A 15,435-nucleotide genomic window follows, 5' to 3' on the forward strand; every position below is an offset into this window, starting at 1 on the left:
GAAGCTGCAGCATGTGGACGGCGGGCGAGGCCGGCATAGCCTGGGGAGGCGGGGACCTGAGCTCACTCGGCCGCGGACCCCAGCCGGGAGACACTGACACGGGCGGGCGCAGCTACCTCCCACGCCGCCCCAACTCCTAGCGCTGAAGCTGCCCCTTGTTCAGCCCGGAGAAGGTAGCAGCCCGGAAGCCTACATTTTTAATGCTGCTAATTGCAGACGGAGTCAAGCTTCCTCTTCACCCAAGCTGCGGCCCCCAGCTACTCCCTGCAGCCCCACAGTTCCCCCTTCGGACCCCAGATCCCCCCTTCCGACCCCAGGTCCCTCCTGCAGCCATCAGGTCTCCCCTGCAGTCCCCAGGTTGAACCCCTCCAGGCTTCTGCCCAGGGCCACTGTAGGCGCCAAGCTTTCCCCGGGTCTGTCCCCTCCACATGCCCCTGCGCTGGTACTGCGCCTAGTCCCAGCCCTCCAGACTCCCCTCGGACGGCACCAGATGGTCGGAGCTACTGTGGCCGTGGCTGCAGCTCCCCTCAGTGCCGGCCACTGCTTCTGACTCCCCGTTTCACTCACTTGGCGAAGCTGTCTGACTCCTGCCAGAGGCAGCCGGCAGGTTCTTGGTCTGTGTGAAGGCTAGCTGCGCACTCTTGCGATCCAGGCAGCTCTGAGGTCTTCAGGCAGCAGCCGCACTCGATAATAGGTGTGGTCTAGCGGCCAATTACAAGCTCCCGCGCGGTCCCTGGGCACTCAGGAGCTGCGCAGGGCAGCAGACGGTCCTGGGCCAGGCAGGCCCTTCAAGCCCTTTTGCCCTTCGCCTGTCACCTCTGCAAAGATGGCACAAATGGGCCTAACCAGCACACCTGGGGGGCGCCTAAAGCCCCTTGTCCTGCTTGTCTAAACACTCTAGGTGGGCTAACATGCCAACAGAGCACCTTCATCTATGCCATCTGGGGACGGGAACAAACACTGTACAAAAATAATGCAAACCACTGAACATCCACTCTTGACTAAAGCAAACACTGCTGTCTCAAAAGTCCAGGCAAGCGTGAACATGCAAGTGTATGTGAGAACCAAGCCTCCGTGACTGAGAGCCCCAGAGTGCTTGACTCTAATTCACAGTTAGCAGACTCATTATACAGGCACCCTCCCACTGCATCCAACTTCAACTCCACCAAATGTGAGGGAAAAGGGCCCAGCTGGGAAAGCAACACTTTCCCAGAAGTAACAAGGAAGGAAAAGAAAGCACAAACTTTATGAAGCTTCTGAATATTTCACTTGAACTAGATAATAAAGACTATTTTTTGACCTTTGGGAAAAGACAGGCAGTGTGGACAACAACCCTTTTATAAACATCATCATCCAGGAGCAAATGGCTCCTTAATTTAATCAGGATCTCTTATTATCAAATCATTGCGTTGGCTGCAGCCTGGCTGAAAACAGGAGCAGAACATTATCAAGCTGCTCAGGAAGCCAGTAAGTAGTAATTGCTCCCCTAGAGAACTGGTCATCTGAAGGGCGTCCATGTCCTGCCTAGTTACAGGAAAGGATGGCTGACCTACGTACCCTCACTCCTCACCAAAATAACAGATACAGAAGCCAGGCTGTCCAAAGTAGGCCCGATTCTGTTCCGTTTTAGCTCTCACATCCTTCCAAAGCATAGGGATGTGGTCTACACTTGGCAGTCTCTCCTCACCCCCAGTTGGGAGTATTTTACCACAGTGGCGTGACTGAGGCTAAGAAACACAACATGGCATAAGATTCACATGAATCTGTTTACAAACAAGAATCTGAGTTGTATATCATTGCTTTTTCAACTGTTTGACAAAAAGGCGTCCTCTGTTTTCTACAGTATGTTACCACTAAACCAGTCAAGTGAATACACCACATTCTGGAGTAGAATTCACAATGTAAGAAGACAGGTCTATGCAATGTCTGCATTCCCACACCTTCGTCACTTTGTCACAGCCCCTTCTTCCTGTTTCAGACACCTAATTCATTTTAGTATTTTTAAAAAGTACCTCTACTTGAATTCAACTTTACTAAATACAGAATTTCTTCCTGTGACAGGCTAGTCTTGGGAGAGGTCTAAACATTAAACCCCAAACCTCACGCATGCTAAGCACATACTCTACCAATAAGCTACAGCTACAACCCCAACCCCAGCCCCAGCTGGTCTTTAATGTACAACTGAGCACAGGGCACAGACCAGCACATCCTGACTAAACACAGTCAGGGCTCAGTGACAGCATAACCCACACCGAGACCTTCCCGGTTCTCAAGAATTAAATGTCCTGTTTTTAATCTTTTCTCCCCTTAACCATTACCTCTCGCTCCACAATTAAAGCACAGCTAAAATATTTATTTGTTTCTCTGTTGGCTGAGATTCAAAACTGTGTAAGACACAAAACAGTGTCTATGTGGACCTCTTTTCCAAGGGGACTGCTTGTGTAGCAGAACTGTCTGTCTATCCTACCAGACAAAAGTCCAGACATGATGTAAACAATCCACCCTCTCCAGGAATAAATGTAGCATTCACATACCCTTTCTTAGTAAGGCACACTCCTCTGAGACAAAGACACCTTCAAGTATCACATGAAGTTACACAAAGGCATATAACATATAATTATTCGACACTTTCTATTTCCATACAAATGAAGCAACTGATGTTTAAGTCTTTTGCCAAATGTATTTTAGGAGTTAACCTAACTATGAGCAAGTACAGAGCTGCGAGAGAATGCAGACGCATGAGACTACAACTGAGAATCTGTTCACAGGACAAAACCCCAAGAGGAGACTTGCCCAGACTTAAATTGAGTCCCAAGAGCAAAAACATCGAGGGGCAAGGTGGATTCATTTTCTAAAGCAGCTGAGGCTAACAACTGCTGGGGCTCAAAGGTATAAACTAACCTCCCCGGGATAACAAGTATTTGAAAAAGGATTCTCTAAAATAAGAATGACTTTCCATTTGGGAATGGTTTCCCATTTCTAAATACTGAATGTGAAGCCCAAATTAATTCCACGAGAAACTAATCTTTTAAACATTATCTCTGCTGCCCTTCTTTTAACACTAAATAGGGTGTTTTTGTTTGGTTTTATACCAGGGATGAAACTCAGGACCTGGTGCTTGTGAGGCAGGTGAGGTAGCACTGAGCTAAATCTCTGGCCCAGGGTTTTCCTTTTAAAAATGCAGAACTTCTCCCACTCCTAATATGCAAGATAGCCATCAGAATGCCACTAAAGAAAAGATGAGAGAAAAATGGCTGGTGCCTGGCAAGGCTGGGGACCAGCTAATTTTGCTGGGTACCTGGGCAATGGTCCCTTGCCGGGATGAGGAGGGGGGTGCGGAATGCACGTGGACCTCAACATCTCTCTCCAGGAGTGGCAGCTGTGGCTGCTGGACTATGTCAATGAGATCAATCAGGAGTGACTGAGGTCACCGGGCCAGGGACTGAAGCAGAGCAAAATGGGTGCAAGAGGCTTAGTCGCGTGGCCACAGACTGCTTGAGCTCCAGCGCATGTGGCAGCTACCACGGAGACAAAAGCGGCAAGGTGCTGAAGAAGTGAGAGTTCCACTGCTCACGGTGGAACCAGCTGGAAGCTGGGCCCAGGGAGTAATAACGACATCTCTTTGGAGGTAGCTACCACATAGATTCTTGGGGTTAGTTACAAGTACACTAAGAAAGTGTCTTGGCATAGCTGAGCGCTCTGGAAGCTGCTCCCCAACCATTCTGATCATCAGGGCAGAAAGCCCTTGATCGGCGTGGCACCTACACAGATGCAGCTGATCAGAAAGGGCATCAACTTTGTTCCTGGGCAAGAACCTACCTCAAACCACCTGGCCTCTTAAGGAGGAAGCAAAACTTGCCTTAGGGATCAGAAGAGAAGTTAGAGACACAAATATAATGTGCCTTCCTCTTCGGGAACAAGAAATCACTCAGGGACATTAGCTCCAGCCCTCAGCACATAACCACTAGACCACATCCTAGACACGAACATCATCCAGGAAAACAGCCCTGTGAACTAGGGGTTGGACTTTCCACTTTTATTTTTTGTCTTTACCTCCTCAGTCTCTGCTTTCCTATTGTAAGACTTGTCTCCATTTGTGAGGTTCTAAGGATTTTCCATCCCCAAGGTCCTTGCTGTATTCTCAGAGGACTCTAATGAAGATCCTGAGCTTAGAAAACTCAAAACCAATGTCTCTTCTACCCAGGTTGGTCCTTCTCTTCTTCCTCAAGTAATTAAGAACACGAAAGAGAAGCAGGAAGGAGAAAACAGCAGTGTAAGAAACAGACCCCAAAGTGATGTTTTGACTTCAATATTGTTTCTTCTTCCTTCCTTTTAGCAACTTCTTCAAAGCAGTCTGTTCTGCAGTGCACCTGTCGAGTCTTTGCTCACCCTAGAAAGGTTTTTCCATCAGACCTTCTATCCAGCTGGTTCCGTTCATTAGTTTAGTGGTGGCGATGACATACTCGGTACCACCATCGTCCAGCTGGGACAGAAACCGCAGGGCAGCAATTTCAGCAAAGGTTACACCCCCGAGGAAAAATATCAGAGTGACTCGGTTTTCTCCTGGTTGCCCTAAAGTGTAAACATTTCAGAATTTAGAAGTATTACTGGTGCTTGTCTTTCTACCTCAAAATACTTTTTCATTGCTAGCAATAAAAAGGTCAAGTGTGCCTTGGGACACTGAAACTCAAGAACAATGACTTTTGATCTCAGTGCTTTTTCTAACTCTGGAGAGCCTTGGGGCAGAGACTGAAACCCGCTACTCCCAGGGAAGAACTCGGCTCTCCTGCTTACCATACACATTAGCAACTAACAAAAGAGTCGTGTCTGTGACTCCCAAGTCCCTTACACAACTGTGCAGTGCATGGAAACCACACTAACAGCTCGTAATCATCTGTAGATGCCACTTGGGACTCACGTTTCTTCTGCAGCCCTGTGGGCAGTGGCTGACGTTCCTCAAAGTGGGGCCCCGGGAGTATGCGGAGGACTTCCTCAATGCTCCGCCAGCCGGGCCGGGACAGCAGCTGGGCCAGTCGCACACTGAGCGGTGCATAACCACTGTACACGTAGGATATGTCCGTGGGGTTCTGTTCAGTAATTAAAGGAAAAAAGAGCCCCAAAACAATAAAGATTTGGAGCAGCTATAGTCTACTGAGGAGTCCAAAATATGAGATCAGAAGGCAGAAACTCCAACAACCCCCTTGACCAAGTCCTGTTCCAACCAGCCCAAATGGGCTCTGTTCTCAGCAGCTATGGCTTCATTCAAATCTTGAAAAGCCACTCAAAGGAGCTGTCGGTACTGGAGATGAAAAACTACTGGGTTCGGCAAGAAGTTTCTGAGAAGTTACCTTGCCCCTCTAGCTAAAAAATAAGGCATGTAACCTCTGAACCCCACAATTCTACTATCAGGCATTTATCCTGCAAAGGGGTGTGTAGACCACCAGAAAATAAACCAAAGGATAATCATATGAACTTCAACCCTGTAACAGCAAAAGGCTGGAAACAACCTGAATTTCTACTTTAAATCATGAAATAAGGTGTAAACTTAAGACCATTTCAGACACTGGGATACAACTCAGGGGTAGAATGTGTGTGTGCTTAGCATGTGCAAGGCCCTAAGCTCAATTCCCAGCACAGAAAGAAACAAAGACTCCACTCAGTAGCAACTGAAAAGAACTGGAAAAAATGAGGTAGATCAATGAAGGATCTTCAAGATCGCTCATTAAGTGGTGTGGGTGGATTCAGGGGGAGAGACGGCAGAACAGCAAAGAGAGCTGAACTAATATGCAGACAATAACACAGAGAATTAAGGGAATCCATCTTCCTACTGGGAAAAATAATCCAATTGTACTACTAACAGAGAAGAACCGTCTAGCTATAAGCTCTTGTTGCAAAAGGTAACCCAATAAAGACCTTCATGAAAAACCAAAAATGACAGTGAGAAATGAAATTGAGAAACACTTCCATAAACAAATCAATGAGAGAAGTGTTTGCAGAAAGACAGACGGCCATGATGATTACGCGGCATGTGTGGGCTCAGTGAACTCTGCAACTCTGACTGACTGGGGTCCAAGCAGAGAAGCCGTCTCACCTGCTCGTTAACATCATCCACCCAGAGGCGGAGCGTTTTCCGAATCGTTGGACAACTGTTCCTGCCCCCGGTCTGTGGCTTCAGCAGGCCAGCCTTCTCAAGGTTGTGCAAGGTCAGGATGTGCTCGTAGCCGTAGGTCTACAAGACAAGTCACGGGCTTTGTGTCACATCAGGAAAAGGGCTTCAAAAAGGACACTTCTCGCCCATGTCTCACATTCCATAGATGTCTTTCCCATCAGGCAAAGTCTCAAACATTCCTTCAATCCCAGATATAGCAAGGTCCTCTCCACGCTGCCCAGAATAAGAAGAAACCCACAACTTTTGGACAATACTGACCCATTCGCCCCAGTTTTAGTCCTTATTTCCACTTTCAGTTTCTCACACCAGAGAAACATCACAGCAATCAAATACGTGTTAGAATCCACATATATGATGAGATACGGGCTGTTTAACAATGGTATCTTTGAAATATCGTTGGTCCAGCGTCTGGTTATCTACCCAAAGGCCTGCGTTTTAGCTTTTTTAACATCCACTTAATCTGGCAGTCGGAACCCTTTCCCCCAACGAACTCCTACTTTCAGGCTCTGAGAAAATATCCCACAGGCCTGGGCCCCCTTCACTGTCTGCCTTCCTTCTGATCTATGTATATTGCTGTGGTGGCTACACACTGCACAACACAGTAAAAATGTGTTATCCATAGTTTCTATTAAATGTTAAAGAAAACAGTAACAACAGAAAGAAGATAGACAAATAGGAAGTAGGGAGAAGTTCTAATAATTCCCCAAATCATATAGTGCATGGTTTCAGAAATATTTCAACATATATGCTAATTTAATCATCAGTGCCTCTAGGTCCTCTTAGTTCACTGAAAAGAAAGCTTTGTGTTATTTTCTATTTGTTTCTTTTTTGTAATAAGAGTGTTTTCTGTCTATTACTTGTGCTCTAATATTTTGGCCATTCTTTTAGGCTTATGGTACACAGTGTATCAATTATTGTTATTCTTTAATTAATGAGATTTTGGGCCAGGGATTTAGCTCAGCGGTTCGGTGGCCTGCCTTGCAAGCGCAAGGACCCGAGTTCAATCCCTGGTACCAAAAAAAAAAAAGATTGTGCCTTATTTTTTCATAGAAGAGTGTTTTTAAAAAATATTTTCTTGAGCCAGGGATTTAGCTCAGTGGAGCCGCCGCCTGCCTCACAAGCACAAGGTCCCGAGTTCGACCCCTAGTACAAAAAAATTTTTTTCTTAATGAATATCTACTTGTATTACACTGAAATAAAATTATGGGAAAAAAAAAAAGGCACTTCCCACAGATCAATCTGGCTCCTGCTCCAGGGGGTGTAAGCAAGGCCCAGAAAAGACTGAGGATGAGCACAGGGACCGTGGGGGAGGGGGCCGCTGAAAATGTGTGCCCAGCTCGTTATCTCAAAATGGGGTATGAAATATTTAAAGTCAAAATTACTAGGAACAACCTGAGCATCAAATAAAGTCTAATATATTTATGTATGGGATGTAATTATTATTAAAAAAGAATGAGGCAGGTCTATGTAGCCTGATAAATGATCTTTTGGATATACTCTTAAGGATAAAAAGATAATAAAATATTATGAATAGTACGGTTTTTGTTGTTGTTGTTATTTGAGACAGGGTCTCACTATGTAGTACAGGCTGCCCTTGAACTCTTGGCAGTCCTCCTGCCTCAGCCTCCTGAGAGCGGGGATTACAGAAGTACGCCACGGTGCTACCTGGATTATGTAATACTTTACATGAGTTGAGCACAGTTCTGGTGTAAGTACCTCCTATTTAATGAAACCAAAGACAGGTGTTGTTACCATCTAGGGTCACACAGGAACAGCAGAGCTGGGCCCCTAGCCAGTCTCACTCCAAAGCACCTAAGCATTTTCGATACACACTCAAAGTTGAGAGACTAGAAAAAGACAAACCAAATTTTTGGCATGAGTCACATCTGGGGAGGAAAACAGAAGGGATGGGAGATTTACGTATTTTGCTCCCTATGCTTCTGCGTTGTTGGAATATTACGAGAATGCACTCCCCTGCCACACCACAGATCAAACTCAGAACTTTGCATTTGCGAAGCAGGCACAGTGCCACTGAGCTAAATCTCTGGCCCTGAGAATGCATATTATGCATGTAATTTTTAAAAGACTGGCAGCCCTTGGGCCAGGGACTTAGCTCAGTGCTGCCACCACCTGTCTTGCAAGCGCAAGGTCCTGAGTTCGATCCCTGGTACCAAAAAACAAAAACAAAAAAAACCCAAACAAGACAGGCAACCCACCTCCAGGATCCCCACTGTCTCTCAGGACCTATCTCTCCATAAATCTTTCCCCCTTCTCAAAAGAAAAGAAAAGAAAACAAGAGAAGTCCAAACGCAGCCTGGGTATTAGCAACTTAACATTGTCAAAAAGAAAAAAAAAAAAATCTCAATGCAAAGGTCCTAGGTTCAATTCCTGGTACAAAAGACAAATAAAGCAAAATAAATTCATGAGCACTTAATTTTAACAGTAATATATTTCCTACCAGTGAATGAAGAGCAAATACTGCTTGAGACATTTTCAAACAGAGGAAAGAATTTTTAAAATGGCAGTGGGATCTTCCTTATCCTAAAATAACAGAATTAAGTCAACTAAGCAACTTTGTCAGAAGTTTTCAAAAAGTTCTCTTCACTACCTAACCAATTCATTAAGAAACTGAGTGCTAGGCCAAAGGGGCCTCGGTTTTGGTGCTGGCTCTGCCACCTACTAGCTGGGTGACCTTGCGAGAGTTACATCATTAGTCAATGGCTCAGATTTTCATCTATAAAATGAAGATTAGAACAGCTAGCACACAGGTTACTGTGAACATTACCTGCACACAAATAAAGCTCTTCTAATAAATCCTGGCATGCAGTAAATGCTCAATAATCATTCACCACTGTTATTATACACATGTATGATAAACAGTAATAGAACAAGTCCTTTAGGGGCTGAAAAATGTTAAGGCCAGTGGTAATAATATACCAGAACAGTAGCTTTGGGAAATACTTTTTTAAAAAGGCGTTTTCTCTTTTGCGAAACTAAAAAACTTTAAGAATATAGTACCTGGAGAATCTCTCTTTTGTAATAATCCAAAACTTTCTGTTTGAGTCCACTATTGCACACGGACTGGAGGCAAACTAGCCTTAACACTTTGATCAGTGGGTGCTTCTGGGCTATACAGTCCTCGATGTAATTGTTGACCTAGAAACAAAGTATATACACAGATTACCTTCTTCAGTGACTTAAAGCAATTGAGATTTACTCTTACTTTTCCAAGACCAAGAAAGGGAATGTGCAGAAGTGGCTCCCTCTTCTCTCTCACTTCCTAGCCCGTGGGAGGCAGCTGCTGCCTGGGCGCACACCGCCGGGCCACTGCACAGACACACCAGCTACCGGACCCAATTCCAGGGCACCGGCCACAAGGACAGTGCCGGTCACTCCCACCACCTGTGCCGAGATGGCGACCTCTGTGGACGCCCACGGAGAGGCCGCCAAATGCCTGGGGCACCTGTGATCTCACCCACCTCCAGAACAGCAGCAACTTATCTACAGTAGGTAATAGTAATATTTTAATTTTATTTTCGTTTTTTATTTTTTTGTACCAGGAATCGAACTCAGGGCCTCACACTTGTCCGGCAAGCACTGTGCTGCTGAGCTACATCCATGGCCCAGGAATATTTTTAGAAGATGGGGATTTTCATACATTTAATTAAAAAATTTCATAGAGCTGAATATAGTTTTACAGTTAAATATTTTAAAAAATATAAAGAAATATCTCAAAAGCAAGAATCTTAGTTTTGTTCTGTTTTTGGCAGTGCTGGGGATTGAACCTAGGGCCGCATGCATGCTAAGGAGGTGCTCCACCACCGAGCTAAGACTTATACTACAGTGCTTAAAAACCTTGCATTTCAGGGAACAGGTATCATCTCACTGTGTGCTGCAGAAGGGCCACAGATAAAGTAATGTTATGTAACCGTTCTTTGATAACATTCCTATTTTCACGTTTCGCATTTAAATGTTCCTAAAAATACTTAGGGGCAAGGTAGAGAAATCAGAACAGTTGTTTACTTGGCTATCACTACATCTGATAAACTTCCAGCTACTGGTTAGAGTGGTTTTATCGTCTACATACCTTATCAGTGTCTATTCCAGACATAAACTCCTGTTCCACTGTTAATTTATCAAAGAAGTCTTCAGAAGCTAAAAAAGAATCAGCAAATTTGCAACTTAAAAACTCAATAAATGTTAACTTATTTGAAGGCTGTGCTAAAACAAAACGTGCGAAAAAGAAAGCACGCCTGAGTTCAAATCAGCTCCCCAAGAGGAGACTCATTTAAGACACATGGAAAATCCTAAAACTCTGAGCTGCTCAATTACATTTGGGCATGGCTGACTACTGTACTCTCCTGCTGGACTTACGATTTAAATACAGATGATGGAATTTTGCAGGACAAATAACATTGAAAATAAATTTCCCAAGAGCTTTCACTTTGGGCTTTTATTTTGTGGGGCGGGGGAGATGGGGTCTCGCTATGTAGTTCAGGCTGGCCTCAAACTCTCACACATGCAGAAATCCTCCTGCCTCAGCCTCCAGAGTGCTGAGATTACAGGCGTGCGCCACCATCTCAGGTGTTCCTATTGTAATTTTTTTATGACTCTAAGTATACTCATAAAACTGGGTACTGAACAATCTCCTACTCAGTGTTTACATCCTTGTATTTTGATGGACAAAGTTGTGTTTAATATAAATCTGAGTTTTTCCAAAATAATCAAATTTGGCTCTCTGTACCAATTCTGTAGAAAACTTTCGAGGGAAAACCAAAAATAAATATCATGTTTCTCTAATTAAGTAGTCCCTTGCAAGAAGGGAAGAAAAAAACTAGACTAAAAAATTAACTGCCTTATGTTATGATGACAATCTTAGGGGTAAATTTGTTCTTTATATTTCAAAAGTTTTGTCATCTAATTAAATAATCACAAAATGAGTTAACCAGGCTGGGTATGATGGTGCACACGTGTAATCTCAGCACTCAGGAGGCTGAGGCAGGAGGACTGCAGTAAGTCTGAGGCCTGCCTGGGCTATAGAGTGAGTTCAAGGCCAGCCCCAACTACACAGCAAGACCCTGTCTCAAAAAACAAACAAAAAAACGAGTTAACCACAATGGGACATTCTTAGCACGCACACACTGGAGACTGAGAGGCATACAGAAGGTGAAGGCAGCGCTGACTGGGCTGCGGCCTGGCTCAGTGGCAAAGCACAGGCTATGCGTGTGTAAGGCCTTGGGTTCTAGCCCCAGCATGGCTCTCTGGCAAAAAACCAGAGCTGATTTTCTCAGGGAAGCGTCAGCATGCTGGAGGCCAGGGTGTCAGACACTGCGTGTGAGACAGCCCTAGACAGAATCGTGCCCGAGGGTACTTACTGGTCACATCTTTGATCAACTCTGCAATTGAGGTGTGGTTTGCGAGTGAGCCCCGGGCTGCCTGCATGTGGGGCAGCTGGGACACGAACTGCTTGATCTCCCCCACCGTCTTGGCGTTGTGCCTCTCCTGCAAGGGGGAGGTGGCAGCTCATCAAGCAGGGCAGCTAATTCAGGGCATGTTTCATTTGTAATAATGTGAAAGAAAGAATGGGATACACAAAGATCAGGCCAAGTCTAAGTCCAACATCATACCAAAGAACAGAAAAATACAGCATGGCAGGAGTTCGTGGTGCTGCTTCCCATGTTTGTGCTGCTCTAGAATGAAAGCCTCTGATTCTCTTTTTCTATGCAGCAGCTCACAGTGTCCAGGATTCTGTGAGCATCTGACAATTAGTGGGGGATGGTGTTGAAATCACACAGATTTCTGAGTAAAGAAACTAAGATGGCCGGGCGTGTGCCATGCCTGAAATTGTAGCACACAGGATGCTGAGGCAGGAGGATCGCTACAAGTTTAAAGCCAGCCTGAGTGACACAGAGAGTTCAAGGCCAGCCTGAAACCACAAGGCGAGACCCCGTCTCAAAAGCAAAAAACTAAGATGAAAAAATTAGGTCATATGCAGAAGCAACCACAACCAGTAAAAAATTTCCTATGTGGTAGAAACAGATCCAGTCCTGCTGCTGAAGCTCAGTCCTGAGAACAGCCTAGAAACAAAGGGAACCTCACCGAGCCACAGGATATATTTAGAGGCAAACTAGCCTCAACCAGAAGCATCGTCAGAAAACAGAAAAATCGCGAAATGAATATAATTCCTTAGAAAGTAAAAACCTGGAACTACACACCCAGAGAAAGATAAGTTTTCAAAAACCTCTAACTTGCATCCCCAAAGTCTAACCATTCAGAGTTTCTCAGCTTACTAAGCTCCCATGTTTCAAAGAGGAGCTCAACACAAATAAACCAGCGAACAGGCAAGAGGCGGCAGGAGGTGATGCTGAAGGCTCAGCCTCAGAGCTCATTATCACCCAGGCATGCAGGTCCCTGCAGGCCTACCCACGGGCACCTGGAGACTCACCGTGACCTGCAAGCTCCTTACCGAGGAGCTTCTATTCTTACACAGCTGGCTTCTTCTTAAGTGAGGCAGGAACAACACAAAGGAAGAAGATAATGACAGGAATGATGAGGAAAGCTTATTAATCACAAATGCTTTGGTCCCCATGGCCCCTCAAAAAGGAGAAGACTTAACCCTTTCCACCACAGGTCGGGGGAAAAGTTTTTTCTTGCTTTTGAGACCCTATGTAGTTCAGGCTGGCCTTGAACTCAGAGACCCTTCTGCCTCAGCCTCCTGAGTGCTATGATTATAGATGTGTGCCACTGTACCCAGGTATGGGAAAAAAGAAAGAAAACCTTGGGTCCTCCTGAATCTGCAGCTGTTGAGGGTGGGAAGGCTGTGCTGGCACTGAAGCCCTGCCAGAGCCAGACTTGTTCTATTTGGGCTGGACACTCTGAGGCCAGCAAGGCGATAACCAATGTGTGCCTCACCTCAAAGGCTGCAGAGATGATCTTCGCCTTCTTGCTGAGCACGGAGCCCACTGCATTGAAGTTCTTGTCTCGGATCTCGGCGTAGAGCTCCTCTGCGGAATTGAGCTGCAGCTTCTTCGCCTCCGTGGGCAGCTCCTTCCCCCCATCACCCTGCTTCTTCGGCACGAATTTCTCCGGGGGTAACTTCACGTAACCTGCACAGTGGAAGAGCCATGCACCAGTGTGTGATGACTGAAGAACCAAGAATCAAGTGCCCAGGCACAAAAATTAACTTCCATCTCAACAGAAAATGGGAGACGGCTTTAGAAAAAAATGACATACAGCTCTGAGTTTTTAGTTCCCATGATCTAAACACAGGAAGCAGTGACTCTGTATAATGGAAACCATGGTTCTGATTTTCGTTGGAGTAGCAGTGACCTCTTCCTAAGCTTAGGGATCATGTCACCTTTCCTTTCAAATCTAGAGATCTCCCTACTGTCTTCTAGTGTTCTTTTTGAGACAAGGTCTTGGTATGTAGTTCAGCGATTCTCCCGCTTCATCCTCCCCAAGTGCTGGGTTCGCAGGCATGCACCAGCATACCTGGCCCTCCAGTGGCTGTCAAACTGTAGGTCATGTCCATTAGCATACTATGAAATCAAGCTGGTGGGTAGCCAGGAACAGAGACAAAACCATGGCAACAAACAGAATAAAATACTACAGCACAGCACACGAAGTAAAGGAAGACAGTGGTGGTTTTCTGGTTGTTTTGTTTTGTGGTTTTTTTTTTTTTGGTACCAGGGATTAAACTTGGGACCTTGCGCTTGTGAGGCAGGTGGTGGAACCACTGAGCTAAATCCCCGGGTCTGGTTGTTTTGTTTTTAATAAAACTGTTTTAGTTTTATACACACACACACACACACACACACACACACACGCACGCACGCACCCACATGCACACACACATGTGCACATGTGTGTGTGTGTACACGTACTTGATGGTGATTAAATATACTTATTACTGGGGGTTGCAGTCTGAAATAGTTTGAAAGGCAATTCAGAAGGCTGAGCATGACGGCACACGCCTGTAATCCCAGCACTCGGGGAGGATGAGGCAGGAGGATCGCCATGAATTCAAGGCCAACCTGGGCTACATAATGGGTTGAAGGCCAGACTGAACTACATAGTGAAACCCTGTCTCAAAAAACAAAACAAAACACAGAAATGATGGAGTCAATGGCATATGCCTATAATCCCAGCTACAAGGGAGGGCGAGGCAGGAGGGTATCAAGTTAAGAGGCTGGCCTGCGCAACTTAACAAGTTCCTGTCCCAAAGTAAAAATTTTAAAAAGGGCTGGTGATGCAGCTCACTGACAAAGTTACTCTGAGTCTGAGATGCTCTCTCTCAGTAAATAAGTAAAATTTTAAAATATTTTTAGAATAATAAAGTGACCCTTTGGAGGCATCATGTGATCATTTCTCATCTAGTTATTTTTGTTTCTTAGATACTATTCAGTCATTTTACATAGACATACAAATAAAATGTATAATTGAAATAAATTTGGCTATACACTTTTTCATTTTCCACATTTATTAGTCTAATGATTCCATAATATTTTATAAATGTTCTCAACAATCTGGATTACTTAGAAAATTCTGAAAAACAAATGATAAATTTTATACAAACCTCCCTGATCACCATTTTTTGAACAATTCTTCAAGGGAAATCTTTGGATTTTCTTGCAGCTAAGAGTTAAAGTTTTATATACCGCCAAACTGCTTCCAAAGTATTTATATTAATCTACCTTTTAAAATCATCATTAGAAGTTTTGGCTTTCAGTTCAAATAAATCTTAAGTATGCAATATAAAAATGGTATCCTCTACAGAAAAGATATTTTTGTCAAATTATCTTCTAGTAAAAACAGATGTCACTTTACTTACTGTTCTGAATGCCATAAATTTCATCAATGAGTCCTTCATATGTGAGCTGAGTAGCCAGAGGTGTCAATAAATCCACATTTCGATCAAGCAACAAGAGGTTATCAAAAACAGGAAAGATTGAATTCTGGCTTCCTGTAAATTCTCTCTTCATCCTGATCATCATGTTGGCCACTTGCTAGAAACAAAATATTGGATCAGGTGGGGCCTTCCTGGGAGCTAGATTTTGAAATTCAGCTAAAAACAGAAAGACACGTGGATGGAGCTTAGTGGTATCTTAGGACGTGCAACGCCCTAGGCTCAATCCTCAGCACAGCAAAAACAAAACAAAACAAAAACAAAAACACAGACAATCAAAATAAAAAAAAAAGGACCCGGGATGTAGCTCAGGGGTGCTGCGCCTGCCTCACAAGCGCAAAGTCCTGAGTTTGATCCCTGG

General features: G+C 44.6%; 1 protein-coding gene across 1 annotated transcript in view; it reads right to left on the reverse strand.

Moving 5' to 3' along the window:
* Window positions 1-4,015: 4,015 nt before the first annotated feature.
* The window catches only part of Vps33a (VPS33A core subunit of CORVET and HOPS complexes), a 17,329-nt gene continuing 5,909 nt past the window's right edge, over window positions 4,016-15,435 (reverse strand). The window contains exons 6-13 of the mRNA XM_010604374.2: window positions 15,000-15,174; window positions 13,082-13,275; window positions 11,545-11,671; window positions 10,257-10,324; window positions 9,188-9,325; window positions 6,092-6,229; window positions 4,919-5,087; window positions 4,016-4,572 (exon numbers count right to left, since the gene is read on the reverse strand). Coding sequence (XP_010602676.1) covers window positions 4,391-4,572; window positions 4,919-5,087; window positions 6,092-6,229; window positions 9,188-9,325; window positions 10,257-10,324; window positions 11,545-11,671; window positions 13,082-13,275; window positions 15,000-15,174 — 1,191 coding nt within the window. The 3' untranslated portion in view covers window positions 4,016-4,390. The remainder of the gene's footprint in view (window positions 4,573-4,918; window positions 5,088-6,091; window positions 6,230-9,187; window positions 9,326-10,256; window positions 10,325-11,544; window positions 11,672-13,081; window positions 13,276-14,999; window positions 15,175-15,435) is intronic.

This window comes from Fukomys damarensis, unplaced genomic scaffold (assembly GCF_012274545.1).
Source record: "Fukomys damarensis isolate Sample0158 unplaced genomic scaffold, DMR_v1.0_HiC HiC_scaffold_12, whole genome shotgun sequence".
In the NCBI taxonomy this organism is placed as follows: Eukaryota; Metazoa; Chordata; class Mammalia; order Rodentia; family Bathyergidae; genus Fukomys; species Fukomys damarensis.